The sequence below is a fragment of the Trichosurus vulpecula genome, chromosome 8 (assembly GCF_011100635.1).
Source record: "Trichosurus vulpecula isolate mTriVul1 chromosome 8, mTriVul1.pri, whole genome shotgun sequence".
Lineage (NCBI taxonomy): Eukaryota > Metazoa > Chordata > Mammalia > Diprotodontia > Phalangeridae > Trichosurus > Trichosurus vulpecula.
This window is the reverse complement of record NC_050580.1, coordinates 225637184-225651672: the sequence shown is the minus strand read 5'-3', so window position 1 is coordinate 225651672 and position 14489 is coordinate 225637184. Positions and strand designations below refer to the sequence as shown.

Genomic DNA, 14489 nt, shown 5'->3' with positions numbered 1-14489 from the left:
GTAACATAAGCAAAATTTGAAGCCGGGGGTTCAGACTACAAATCCAGTATTCTTTCTACTAAACCACAGACTCCAGATAGGTCCCTTCCACTCCCCTACCTAGGAAGCTATCTCCTGTAACAAAGAACGAAAAAGAAAGGGGGGAGGGTGTGTAGGATGGGAAGCAGCTCAGAGAATGGAGTCTGACAGTATATGAAACATTTTATTCCCATAGTTTCCCAACTATCCTGCAGAACTTTGAAAATTCAACAAATTTAAGTTTTAGGAATCATAGCACTTTAAAGAAAACTGACCCAATTCCGGGTCTGGCAAGCAGCCTCCTCTCATTCTCCACCCTGCATCTCTGTCTCCCTGGAATGGCTGAAATAACTTAAGGAACTAAAGTGATGTGTAGATGATATCAAAGTCCAAGAGGCCCTGCCCTAAATGAGTCAGGGGCTGGCACTGGCCACAGTTAGGGACTGGCACTAGCCGGGAAGGTGGTTCTTCAGAGGAAATCTCAAGTGGGTGTTCCCTGGAAGCAACCCTGGGTAAGTCACCTACTTACTAATACAGTGCCTAATTCACAAAAGGGGAAAGGCAGGAAGAAGGAGAACCTGCAATATCAGAGGAAAAGGAGCAGACAAAGGTAGAAGGCCATCTGGGAGGCCCAGGAGAAGGCGGAGGGAGAGCTGGAGGAGGGAGAAGAAGGAAGTCTGAGCCTAGAGGGTGGAGCCCTTTTAACTGCTGGCTTCTCCCCAAGCACAGGCAGTAGCTCGTCTCTCACCCAGGATGGAGCAAGAAGGTGGAGTGCTAAAAGAAGGCTTCCTTGTGAAAAGGGTGAGTGAATGTCCACCTGCAGGCTAACTATCCCTGGGTTATTGTCTTTTTCTTCCAGGGAGGACTTTTCCCTAGAGGGATAGAAATTGCTGTATGGGTGGAGGGCCAGATCTAGTTCGCTGCCTCCACTGCCCAGCCCCTGAGATCTCTTTTCATATCGTTTTACAGAATGTGGGTTTGTGGTTCAGCCCTGGAGTTCCACCTCCCTCATCCCCCCGCTCCAATCCTCTAAGTCTCCCAGTGCCCCTTTCTTTGCTCCTGACCTGCACCTTCCTAGATTGATCAGAAGGCAGATGTGCCATGTGACAAAAGCATTCTTAACGAATTCAAAAGAGCAATCCAACTGGGCCCTTCCCAGAATACTTCGGGAAGCTAAAGGTGTGGTCTGTGAAAAAATCGTGTAAGGGGGACGAAACATTTCCAGTTGTGGCCTGTGGTCTGTGGCCTCTGGGGAGGGTAGAGGTGGATTGAGAACAACCCAGCTAGTCCAGAAGGAAGAGGACAGCTCAGTGCAAGCTGCAAATCTGAGAGAGACACAGGTAGTAGCAGTGATAAGAGTGAAGGAAGCCAAATGTGCACAGTAGTAAAAGTTTATGTTAATATTGCTAATGACTGACATTTATAAAAGGCTTTAAGGTTTGCCAAGAGCTTCACATGCATTATCTCACTGGAGTCCCATAACAACCCCATGAGTGAATGAGGAAACTGAGGCCAAACTTGCCTTTGGACAGGCAGCTAGCATTGAAGTGAGATTTGAAGTCGGGTTGTTCTGGTGTCACTAGGTAGCCTTTCATTGCTACAATTCCAGCACATAATTAATTTAATAATTAATTGATTAATGATTAATAATAAAAATAATAACAGCTAGTATTTATATAGCACTTTAAGGTTTGCAAAATACATTCGTTTTCTCATTTGGGTTTGCTACACCCTGGGATGTAGGTGCTATTTGATCTACATTTGACAGATGGAATGATCTGGAGTCAAGAAGACCTGAGTTCAAATTTGGCCTCCACTTCACCACTTTGCCTCAGTTTCTCAATCTGTCAAATGAGCTGGAGATGGAAATGGCAAACCGCTCCAGTATTTTTGCCAAGAAAACCCCAAACGGGATGAGGAAGAGTCAGAAATGACTGAAACAAAAAGCTGGCGATCGCTTAACTTCTGTCTAATTCAGTTTCTTCATTTGTAAAGTGGGAATAATAGCTGTATCTACCTCCAGAATTGTTGTCAGGATAAAATGAGATATTGGTAAAGTGATTTGCAAGCCTTAAAGCGCTATATAATTGCTAGCTTTCATTATTAGAAGAGGAAACTGAGGCAAAGTGGTTGTAACTTGCTCAAAGTCACAGACTAGTTAAGTATCTGAGACAGGATTTGAAGTCGGGATTGGTTATTAGATGTCATTGTGTAAAACCACTATATCTATATTATGTAATGTTTATTATGTGGGAAGGTATATTTACTATTTGCTCAAAGGTGGGCTAGATGAGGCTCATGCCAGCACCGAGGTTTAGACAGAAATGTGGCTACATTTGCTTGACTGAATTGGAATGATAAAGATAAGTCTGTTTCTTTAGAATTTTTCAAAGTTTGACAGACACTCAAGGAAACAACTAATGGTTAACTTCTCTGGTTTCCCTGTGGCTCGAAGACAAAATCTGAGGGCTTTGTGATGGACTAGGGGCAGGCCAGGACAGTATTGTCAGTCAGGACTAGGGGACTCTGGAACAGGTTTTCGTAGGGGAATGAAATTAACAGGGAAGACACACTCAGTAGGTGTAGCCAGTTGGCACAGTGGGCAGATTGCCGGGACTGGAGTCAGGAAGGCTTATCAATATGGCCTCAGACACTTACCAGCTGTGTGACCCTGGGCAAGTCACTTCATCCTGTTTGCCTCAGTTTCCTCATTGGTAAAATGAACCGCTTCAGTATCTTTGCCAAGAAAGCCCCAAATGGGGTCGTGGAGAGTTGGACACAACTGAAACGGCTGAACAACAACAAAAAGTTCTTTCATTTCAAGTTACTTTGCATGGACCTTTCCTAGAGAAAAGTTAATGATTATGCCACTTGAATGCTCAAGAAGCTCCAGTGGCTTCCTTATTCCTTTAAGATAAAGTATAAATTTTTCTACTTGAATTCTAAAATCCTTCACGATGTGGCACCTTTCCAGCTTAGTGGCCATTACTCTCCTTCATGCACTCCAAACTGTCCCACTTGCTGTTCCTCCCCCATGACACTCTATCTACCTTGGGCAAGACATCCCCCTTTGATCAGGTGGCTCCTTCCCCACCGCCCTTCACAGATTCCCTAGTTTCCATCAAAACTCCACCTCAGTGCCACGTTCTACAAGGAGCCTCTCAACCCCATTCTAGTTATTAGGACCCTGAACCCCCTCCCGAAATTCCTTTGTATCTTTTATAGCGATTTTTCTTTGTATGCGCAGCTTACCCTCCGCTAGAATGTAAGTTCTTTGAGCACAGGGACTGTTTATTTTTTGTCTTTGCCCATCCCCAAATCTAGCACTGGCATATAGTAGGCAATGTATGTGCACTTGTTGAATGAATGTTAGGAAATGTTATAGGAGCTAGTTTGAAGTCAAGGTTTTGCAGCTCCTATCTAAAGCTCTTCTGATGGAAACTTAGGTGAGGGGGGGAAGGAGAGGGTGGTGGTCTTGGGAAATGTCATGCCTCTCCTGGAAGGCAATAAAGTGAAACTCCCAGGGGAGGATGCCCTAGGTAGGGCAAGCAGCAAGCTGCTCCCTGGCCTTGGAATCCCTTGCACAAAGGAAAGGGGAGCTAGTTTGCTTGCTTCCTCCACGCACTACTCCCCACCCCCAGCCCCAGCCTCTGGAAGTGAAAGTGGAAGAGCCACCCACTGAGGTCCTTTGGGAAAGTTATGAGAAAATTCCTTGCAATTCTGGGGTTGGCATCTTCAAGAAGGGCATTTCAAAGGGTTTGCTCCCTAACCCGGGAGTTGCTGTAGCCAAAGTATAGCCACTTGTGCCAGAGGTGAGAAGGAAAGACTGAAAACAGGCTGAGGCATGAGGAGTCCGCCCAGCCCAAAACAGACCAGTAATCACTGCTCTAGGCTATAAAGCTGGGGCCTCCTCACAGTCTTTTTTTGAGCACTGAGTAGGTTGGGGCGGTGGTAGATAAGATTTGAAAACGAAAGCATTTGTGTTACTCTGAAGAATCAATTCAGAAGCCCCTGAGTTCTGGTCCTGGCTGAGTTCTGTAACTGCCTCTGGGCCTTAGTTTTCTCCTCTGCAAAATGATAGGGTTGGACCGGTCCCTCTGGCTCGAAAAATCCCATGATTCCCTAAAAGTTGGCTCCTTGCTATCCGCCCAGCAACTGCAGATAAGGTTGCAGGCAGTGCTATTATCCTATCTCCTTTGCTCTCACCTCAGTTCTCCACCTGTACTCCAGCCTCCTCCTCTTTGCCAGCCACATTATTCTTTCTCTCTTCTCCACCTCTTTTCAGTACCCCTTTACATGTTGCCTTCCTCCATAGAATATAAGCCCTTTGAGGAAGGGCAGGTACTTTCTTTTTTGTTTGTATTTGTATCATCAGTGCTTTGCACAATGCCTGACACATTAATAAGCCTTCAATAAATTCTCTCTTTCTCTCTCTCTCTCTCTCTGCCCCCCCCCATATCTCTATCTCTGTCTCCACCCCCCGCCCCTGCTTATGTATCTGTAGTCCTTTTCACCATTAAGATTTCATGTCTACTAGTTAGGAAAGGACATGGGCCCTGGCCCATCTTAGCCCCAAGGCTAGCCCTACACAAGTCTAAGGTCTTTCATATCTAAGACACCTAAAGCTCTTCCTAAGGGCCCTTGAAGTGAGGGAAGACAAGGGTGAGGGTTGGAGACACAGAAGTCCTCGACCCTTGGCCAAGGATATAAAGAACCCCAGAAATTAGAGAGTTGGATTGTAAACCAATCCGATCCAATGAGCACTTATTAAATACTTACTAAGTACATTGAATTGTGACAGATACTAGGGATAAAAATAATGAATGAATGAGTTAATAAAAAAAATTTTAAGCTCTTCAAAAGTGAGACAGTTCCAGACCTTAGGGAACTTACATTCTAATGAAAGGAAAGTGTAACCAGATAAGCATGTGTACACACACACACACACACACACATACACACACACACCACATGTGCACACAAACATGCACACACAGAAACAATTTGAGGAGGTAAAGAGCATTGATAACTAATGGTGTCAGGAACATCTCCTGTAGAAGGTGGAAATCCTAGATGAAACTAGGGATTTTAGGAGGGGAAGATGAGAAAGTAGTGCATTCTAGGCATGGAGAACGGCTTGTCTGAAGGCACAGAGGAGATAGAATGCCAGGGTCAGAAAACGGAAAGTAAATAACAAATAAAGCTTTCTTTGCCCCTTAATGTGTATGTGTATTAAAAGAAAATTAAATTGTACATAGTGTAAAAGAAACGATTCAATCTAAGAGGAAAAAAGTAATGTTGAAACTTGGTTTGACTATGTAGTATTCCTTATAGAGATTTATGTGGACTGCTTACCATTTGGTCTGATCTTCATGCAGTGCTATAATTATTATGTATTTCATTATATTTTGGATAAACTTTGTTGGAAGTTTTATTTGATAACAATCTCTGTGTCCATATTCTTGGTCTTCAAAACTTGTTAGATAATATGATTTTCTGCTCATACTTAAAATAACATTATCGGTACTACATCTCCTATTTCTTTTGTATCCCTCAATAACACTTAATAGAGCGCTTAAGCTCAAAGTTTTTGCTTGATACGTAAATGAATGCTTGATGAATGAGTGGGTGAAAGAATGAGTTTGTAAGTGCCCATGGGGGCTTTGACTCCATCAGGAACAAGCCCTTCTTCACCAAGCTGGAGCCTAACCAGAAGGTTAAGCTCAGCTCTGGGAAACAAGCCCAGACCTTGCTTTCTCATATACCTTGTGGTTTGGCTGAGAACCAAACTCATTCTTTTTCGGCCTCTGAAAGGACACTGCTTCCTTACGTTGGCCTACAACCAATTTTCTCATTTAGTACAAGTTTGAATACTTTGAATACAAGATGGCTGTCTTATAACCTCTCAGCTACAGAGGTTTCTTCTGCTGGCCCTACTGACAAAAAGAAGGAAGACTGGTTAGCGCTTAGGACTTACACATTTTGCTAGGTTTGTCTTTTTGAGAAGCCTGGAATTGAAAAACATTCAGGATCTTTGTTTGAGGAGGTTCAGCGCGCTGGTAACTAATGGTATGAGGAATGTTTTCCTATAGAATGAGGGGAGGCTTGAATGGAAATAAGGATTCTAAGAAGGAGGAGGTAAGGAGAGAGGCAGTTGCAGGAGTGGAGGATGGTCTGTTCAAAGGCACAGAGAGAGGAAGTAGTCAAAAACCTCAAGACCAAGGACCTGGTATCAAGGTTGAAATCATAGGATCACAGGACTTGAAATGGAAGAAACCTGGGAGGTTATTTAGCTCCAAACCTTTATTTGACAGGTGAGGAAACTGAGACCTAAGCCAACCGAGTTCCTGTCACATGCACAACAGAAAGAGTGATCCTGCACATTGATGTGTTCACGTGTCTCTGGTTGGAAGAGGAGCCCTTTTTATTTAGGGGAGGGGCAGGGGAACATACTCATGCCGGTTACTACCTGGCTATGGGGTACACTTGCCTGAACTCAGCTTGGCCGATATCTTGAGGGAGGAGGATGCGTGCCTTTCCAAAGCTGGCACACGGCATGGTTTTTGACGTGGAATTTCCATTTGCCTACAGGGTCACATTGTCCACAACTGGAAGGTCAGATGGTTTATATTGAGGCAGAACACACTGCTGTATTATAAGCTGGAGGGGGGCAGGAGAGGTGCCTCTCCTAAAGGCCGGATCCTCCTGGATGGCTGCACCATCACCTGCCCTTGCCTGGAATATGAAAACAGACCGGTATGTGAAAAAAGTTCTTATTTTTTTATTTAAAAAAAAAAGAAAAGAAAAGCCCTTTCTCTTCTCTATTCCTACCCAGACTCCTACCTCTACTACCCACTCTGGTGTTCTTATGATGGTCAGCCTGCTGTGTTGATATGACCTCTCTAGGGTGTTTTCACCACTTTGTTCCCAGAATGCTTTCTTAACAAAAACCCTTTGATGTAGGTAGCAAAATTGCTATTAGCCTCACTTTACAGATGAGGAAACTCAGGCCCTGAGAAGCAATACTCAAGATCGTGGCAAAATTAAAATCCAAGATTCCGGATCGCAAGTTGAGCCCTCTAACCACTAGGCCACATTGTCTTTTACCGCTTCGGTAATTGACTCTTGACTTGCGCTAAGATTTGTCCCTCTTAAAATTAGAGGCAAGCCTATCCCGTCCTTAGAAAGCAACTGAATCAATGAATCAATTGATACTTATTCATTATATAATAGAATAGGCCAGGTACTAGGGCTACAAAATATAAGACATACTCTCTCCCCTTATAGAAGGAAGGAAAAAAGCATTTGTAAGTGCCTACTTAATAAATGCCAACAATAAATTAAATCACGCCCAATACATAAAAAGCCAGTATGCCGAAGCACTTTACAAATATATTATCCTCACAATAACCCTGGGACTAAGTGCCATTATTTTCCCTCTTTTATGACTGAGGAGACTGAGGCAGACAGAGGTCAGGTTAAGTGAGTTGCTCAGAGTCACACATAGCTAATACGTGTCTGAGACTGGGTTTGAACTCAGGTCTTCCTGACTCCAGGCCGAGCACTCTATCCACTGTGCCTAACTATAAAGCTGCCTTTTATAATTATAGGCTATAAAAAGTTATTATAAAGCCAAAGTGTTAAAACAGGAGAATGGAAGCATGGGATGGAATTGGGGGCAGGCGGTGGGAGTGGCATCTGCCCTAGAGAATAAGATTTGAGAGATTGACAAAGGACAGAATGTGGCTCAAGAATAGAAGGATGAGAACTGACCTTGGGAATATGGTCTCATTAGGGGCATCTCTGAATCCAGCAGAAAGGTTGCTGAGAGGCTTGCTCTTCTGCGCCCTACCTGGGTACATCCTCTGCATGTGGTCGAATTGTCTCACCTGGGAGAAGGCTTTTGTTGTTAGCACCCAGTGTTAAGGAGCAAGAATAGGAATGGGGTCCTTATTTTACAGATTTTGAGCCAGAAGGAGCCAGAGGGGTCATCTAACCCGACGCCCTCATTTTTCTAATGAGAGAACAGAAGTTCAGTGACTTGATCAAAGTTCTATAGTTAATTAGGGACAAAGAGGGTCTTGCCATTTTACTATATTTTCTCCACAGCTTCCCTAAATATTGCATTTTAAGAATTCTTAGTAAATGTCATAAGATAAAGGAAACAATCAATTTCAAGAGATAACAGGTGGAGGTCACTTCTAGGTTTAAATCCTGTGACTATGATGAAGTCATGCCTCTACCTATGAGTACTGTTCAAAGCCTAAGCAAGCTCAGGAGACAGGATGACAATTTATGGGTAATGAGAGTTTTAGAGTTTTAGAAAATCATTATCCTATAGGACCTGAGATGTCAAGGATTTTGGTGTCTAGAATCCAACCTCATTGGTCTCCAAGGCTTTTTTGGATCCATAGGATTCTTTGTTTCATCCTGGTTGGGTCCCAGAGGGTATCCCAACCATTCTACCGTTTTGCATATTCTTGCCAAGCTCCAGTGTGATTGGCTGACTCTGTTTCTTGCCACAGCTCCTCATTAAGCTAAGGACCAGAACATCCACAGACTACTTCTTGGAGGCCTGTTCCAGAGAAGACAGGGATGCCTGGGCCTTTGAGATAACAGGTGCGATTCATGCTGGACAACCAGGAAAAGTCCAGCAGCTTCACATCATGAAAAACTCATTCCGGCTTCCCTCTCACATCAGCCTTCAGTGAGTGTGATTTCCTCTTTCCATATCATCATAATTATCTAGAAGCAGTCTCATCAAACATTCAAAAGGGTCCCCCATGTATACTCCCAGGGCTGAACTCTCATTGGCCAGTTCCCCATTACTGTACGTTTTGAGGCAGGAGGTTTCCCCTACTTTAGCTCTAAGGTCAGAGTACCCATGCATCTCTAATCTTACTAATTCCTTCACTCTTTCTTCTGAGACACAGGTGCCCTCTTTTTCCCCAAGAAAGTTACAGGATGAACCCAAAGTCCTATAATCACAAATTCTGATTTTATCCCAGATTGTTTCCTATTTTTTCAAGGTGTGTTACAAAATTCTTGGCTTTTATAATTTGGAAATGAATATATATCCTAAAGCACTTAAAATTTTTTACTAACATTTTTATATCACCCCCATATCTCAATACCTGACAACATATTTTAATTTTAATTTGCACTGTCAACAATTTTCTGCATTTGTCACTATCTTTAGAGCTTTTAAGGGCAAGTGATTAATACTGCCACATCTTTGTGGTTCAGTTGTTTCAGTCGCCTTTAATTCTCTGTGACTCTATTTGGGGTTTTGTTGGCAAAGATACTAGAGTGGTTTCCCATTTCCTTCTCTAGCACATTTTTACAGATGAGAAAACTGAGGCAAATAGAGGGAAATGACTTGCCCAGGGTCACACAGCTATTATCTGAGGCTGGATTTGAACTCAGGTCTTCCTAACTCCAGGCCCAGCTGCCCAATAATGCTACATAGTTGATTCATACATAGTGCCTACTACTCTTCCAGGTATCAATCTTCCCATTCCTGTTTGATATTTGTTACTTCAACCTATAAATGGTTCTTTGAGGTATCTCAGTCAGTCAGTCAAGAAGCATTTATTAACTGCCTACCATGTTCTAGGCACTGTGCTAAGTGCAGGGCATATGAAGACATAAGACATGCAAACAACTGTGTATGAACAAGATAGAAGAATTAGCTGGGATTTGAAGGAAGCTAGGGAAGCCAGGATATGGAAATGAGGAGGGAGAGAATTCTAGGAATAGGGGACAATGAAAATGTCTGGAACTGGGAGATAGTGTCTTGTGTGAGGAACAAAGAGGCCAGTGTCACTGGATTGCAAAGTACATTGCGGGGAGTAAGGTGTAGGAAGACAGGTTATGAAGGGTTTTATATTTGATCTCAAATTGTGTGGTTCCCTGCCCCCACCCACCTCCCCATTCCCCTCTGCTCCACTGGGTTAGATTCAGATGCCAAACCATCTTTATTTGTTGCTACTAATCCATATATTGGTAGCCTGCCTACTAATAGAGACCGCCTTCAGCCCAGTGTCTTCCCTCATACAGCATTGCTGGATTGGTACATTTTGGTCAGGGGTGCCTTTCCCACGTTGAACAAGACACTAATTCCTTTCTCTTGCATTGCATAGTGATATAATTGACAAGATGCGTGACAGTAGCTGTGGAATACGCCCATCGCCCAATATGGAACAGGGAAGCACCTATAAAAAGACCTTCATAGGTATGCCCAAGGAGCTAGTCACTTGTAGGCTGGCAGGGAAGGGTGGGTTGCACTCTTCATTGGAAAATAGATAGATGGGAGATGATATGCCCGGGGCCTTCTTGAGTTGAGCTCAGAGCCATGTCCTGGCCCACTGGGCTATGGGAAGATAGAATTCCTTGGCAAACTGCTGGGTAGTGGGGTGTGTCATTAGTGTTCTTTGTCATCACCCTGGGCCACACTGGCAGTCTTTCAGGCTGCTCTGGGGTTGTGTGCTATCACATACACATAGTCTGTTTTTAATCAGGATGGAGCTGGCTGTTTTATAGGTCCGGATGCCGAGACAGTTGCCAGTCTAGTTGTGAAGGAGGCAGTACCTTCTGCCCTAGTGAGATCTGACCTGTCCTCACCTTCCCCCAGGCTCTTCTCTGGTGGACTGGCTTATCTCCAGTCATTTTGCTGCTAGTCGGATTGAAGCTGTGACTCTTGCCTCCATGCTGATGGAGGAGAACTTCCTTAAGCCCATTGGAAACCGGAGCACTGAGGCCATTCGCTCTGGGGATTTAGCAGAGCAGTTTGTTGACGATTCCACGGCCCTGTACATTTTTGTAAGTGGTAGCAGGACCTCCATTTATGGCACCTCCCCTTCCATTGCCTGCTGCTGGAGACACAGACTCACACAGAGGACGTTAGAAAGAGCTGTGCAGTGTGTGCTACAGAGCTATGGGAAGGGCTGGAATCAGTCACACAACTTCATTATGAGTTCTGACCTGTTTTTGAATCAACGAATTTAATTTTCTTGGAAGCCCAATTGTTGCTCCTTTCTTTATCTTCTGTAGACTGAAAGCTGTAAGAAGAAGACAAATTCAAAAGAAGAATTCGACTTTAGCACCGCTGAACTGAGTGGCACAGTGATTAAACAAGGATATTTAGCCAAGCAGGTACAGCTAAGTGGGCTTCTCAACAGGCCAGCTGGAGTAGCCAGGGAGTGAGGGAACAGCAGAGAACAGAGGCAAGGATAATTAATACCTATATGAATCCTATGGTGCATTTGGATTACACAGACAGGAAGCAAGTTCAAAAATATACTTATATTTATTTTTCTATTTTGGGGGGGAGGAGGTCTGGACATGGGATGTTAATGGTATATGGAAATTCTCTCCTCCACCCATTTGGATCAAGATCTCATCTGTGTCTTACAGTTGTCTGAGGCCAGCATGTGCCAGAGTCAGGACTTGAACTCATGTCTTAACTATATCTATATCTTTCTATCATCTATCTATCTATCTATCTATCTATCTATCTATCTATCTATCTATCTCAATGTAAAGTGCAGCCAGGTGGTACAATCAATAGAGTGCCAGGCCTGGAGTCAGGAAGACTCATCTTCTTGAATTCAAATCTGGCCTCAGACTAGCTGTGTGTCCCTGGGCAAGTCATTTTACCCCATTTACCTGCGTTTTCTCATCAGTAAATTGAGTTATAGACAGAAATGGCAAAACCACTCTAATGTTTTTGCCAAGAAAACCCCAAATGAAGAATCGGACGTGACTGAACGCAAAAAATGTCGATATGAAGTTTGCTCGAAAAGCAAACTCTCTTTGCCTAACTCACCTCCCTGCTTCTCCTCCTCCCCCCAAGTTTTGTCTGGATTGCGACAACATACTCCATTTTCTGTGTTTACCCTTCTTGGCCCTAAGAGTTCCGCAACATGCAGCTCTTTTTCTCATAAAACTCCACTGATCAGGGCATAACTTCAGGAAAGGCTGGCCCCAAAACAATGTTGCAGTATTTTAATTGGCAGGTTCTGCTTGAACCTGCTTAAAGATGCAGTTGATGTGTGAAAGGATTGTAAGGAACAATTGGTTTTCTCTGTTCCAGGGACATAAGAGGAAAAACTGGAAAGTGAGGCGCTTTGTTCTGAGGAGCGACCCTGCTTTCCTACACTATTATAACCCTTCCAAGGTGAGCAATGGAACACTTCAGCACTAGCCCTGAGGGTGATACTTGCAGGAAAATCTTGGTTGATGAAATGTGGTGTGATGCTTATTACCCTTCCCATCTCTTTCTTCCTAAATTGATTTATAATTGTTCTTCCTTTCTGTTTCAATGGACAATAGTGATGCCAGTTTTGACCTTTTCCATCTGATTAGTGCAGCAGAACTCTCCTCAAAGTATTTTTCATATTTTTGCTTTTGGTTTCCTCCCCCTCCACAGTATACCACATCTTTCTTAAAGATCAGTTTCATTATGGCTCTCCGTAGGTCTGTCTTCAAGATGATTACCCGTTGGGAAGGCCTGCTTCCCCTGTGATGATACACACTGTCCACTGTAGCCATGACTTCCGTCGCCCTTATTTTGTTACAGCTTCAAGCAACTCTTACTTCTGTAATTGAAGGGAACTCATTCGTTTTTGCATTAGAGCAATCATAATTCTCCCTTGAATTTCTTTTCTGTGTCTACAGGAGGAGAACAGGCCAGTTGGTGGGTTTTCTCTCCGTGGCTCCCTGGTTTCAGCTTTGGAGGATAATGGAGTTCCCACTGGTAAGAGGCATACCTCCCCAAGACAGCAAGGACCACGAGCATTCCTCCAGTGTCTCAGGAGCACTACCCTGATAAAACATGGATTGTACAGGCTTGATAGGTGAAAAGGATAGCCCCTCTTTACCCTTTACTTCTTGGAGGTACAATAGGAAGGACCTGGTTTGCTGCCACTATTTCAGAACTGACAGGAAAAAAAAAGGCAAGTGAGGAGACTTCAGTATTTTTCTACATACTCACATTTTACTCTGCCCCCAGAAAATGGAATTTCTATATGTCTGGCATAGAGATGAAGCACCTTTTTTTTTGCCCCAGGGACCACTGCGGTAAGACTGTATAATGTTTGTGCATTCTACTGGTCAAGACCAAAGCACAGTCAGGAAATAAAGAAAAATTATGAGATGGACTGATTTACTGAGTAGTGAATCATTTTATTTGGCTCAGACCTGTGATTTCATTGGTGATGGAACTTGCAGCATTTAATTCTTCCTACCAGCACAGATTTGCCACTTATCTTTAATTGCTCTCTTGAGAATTGTCTAGAGGCACTTACTTTTAATTGCCACTGTGAAGGACCCTTCAATTCATATGCACAATACAGCAAGCAATATGTATTGTGAGGGCATTCTTCCATTTCCATTAACTTTACTTTTGGCAAGCGTCTACTAGGTTCCAACCACCACCCTTTCCATACCTCATCTAGCATAATTTAGTACATTAAATATAGGTACAAGTGCATCTTCTTACCAGGCCAACCTCCAATAGGCCAAGGCCTGCTGTAGCTTATTAAAACTTTCTTTCTTTCCCGGTGGGCAAGAGCAAGTTTGTTGTTACACAGAAGCTCAAAGCTGGGGTTTTAAAAGCAATCCATCATTTCATTGGTTGACTTTTCTTTCTAGGTGTTAAAGGCAATGTACAAGGCAACCTCTTCAAAGTGATCACTAAGGATGATGTCCACTACTACATCCAGGCCAGCAGCAAGGCAGAGAGAGTTGAGTGGATCGAAGCTATCAAACGATTAACATGAGCAAGGTCGCCAGGCTCACACCTACCTCTGAAGACATCTGCTGGACCTCCAGGATCAGGCCTTCTGTCAAGACCTTGAACGTTTCAGTGACTTTCTATACACATTACTACCACTTTGATGTGAGACTGGAGCCGAGGGCTTCCTAGGAACATTCTAATTATAGAGTATCTTTACTACCAATATCTTCCTTATAAATGAGGAACCTGTCTCATCGATGGTCCAGCATCTTCATTTTGGTGCCAGACCAGGAACTGCCTTTTTTATGGAGGCTTAAAAACCACATTCCCCAATGGCCTCACACCAATCTTCACAGATTCACATATCCCTGAGGAGGGATAAAACAGGACAATTCTTTTTTCTTAAGGACAAATGGAAATGGGAAATTATTTTATCCTGAAATGTTTTATAAACACTTTAGGTGCTTAATAAATATTTGTTGAATAAATGAGACAGCTCTCAAAGTGCTTCTCAACAAAAGCAGTGGTAATTTAGTGGCCAAGACCCCTGGGCTGGGACTGAGTCTGGCTCCAGCACTTAACTTAATGCCAATCACTCCTAAGCCTTAGACTCATCTATAAATTAAGAATCCCTGACCTCATAGAGTCCTGGTTAAGATCAATTGAGACTGTGTATATTGAAAGAACTTTGACTCTCAGATCAGAAGGAACCTCACCTACACTTAAAGGCACC

At 43.4% G+C, this 14489-nt stretch overlaps 1 protein-coding gene across 1 annotated transcript; it reads left to right on the top strand.

The window, feature by feature from the left end:
- Positions 1 to 771: 771 nt before the first annotated feature.
- On the top strand, positions 772 to 13864 carry PLEK2 (pleckstrin 2). Its single transcript, XM_036737187.1, has 9 exons — positions 772 to 819; positions 6610 to 6774; positions 8544 to 8725; positions 10161 to 10252; positions 10652 to 10839; positions 11071 to 11172; positions 12113 to 12196; positions 12697 to 12775; positions 13672 to 13864. The coding sequence occupies exons 1-9, from the start codon at positions 772 to 774 to the stop codon at positions 13797 to 13799; spliced, it is 1068 nt and encodes a 355-aa protein (XP_036593082.1). The 3' UTR covers positions 13800 to 13864.
- Positions 13865 to 14489: the final 625 nt, after the last annotated feature.

Excerpts from the sequence above, each read along its gene's own strand:
- PLEK2 (XM_036737187.1), top strand. The coding sequence starts at position 772 with ATGGAGCAAGAAGGTGGAGTGCTAAAAGAAGGCTTCCTTGTGAAAAGG. Across the intron at positions 820-6,609 it reads AAGGCTTCCTTGTGAAAAGG|GGTCACATTGTCCACAACTG; the intron begins GTGAGTGAATGT and ends ATTTGCCTACAG. Across the intron at positions 12,197-12,696 it reads ACTATTATAACCCTTCCAAG|GAGGAGAACAGGCCAGTTGG; the intron begins GTGAGCAATGGA and ends CTGTGTCTACAG.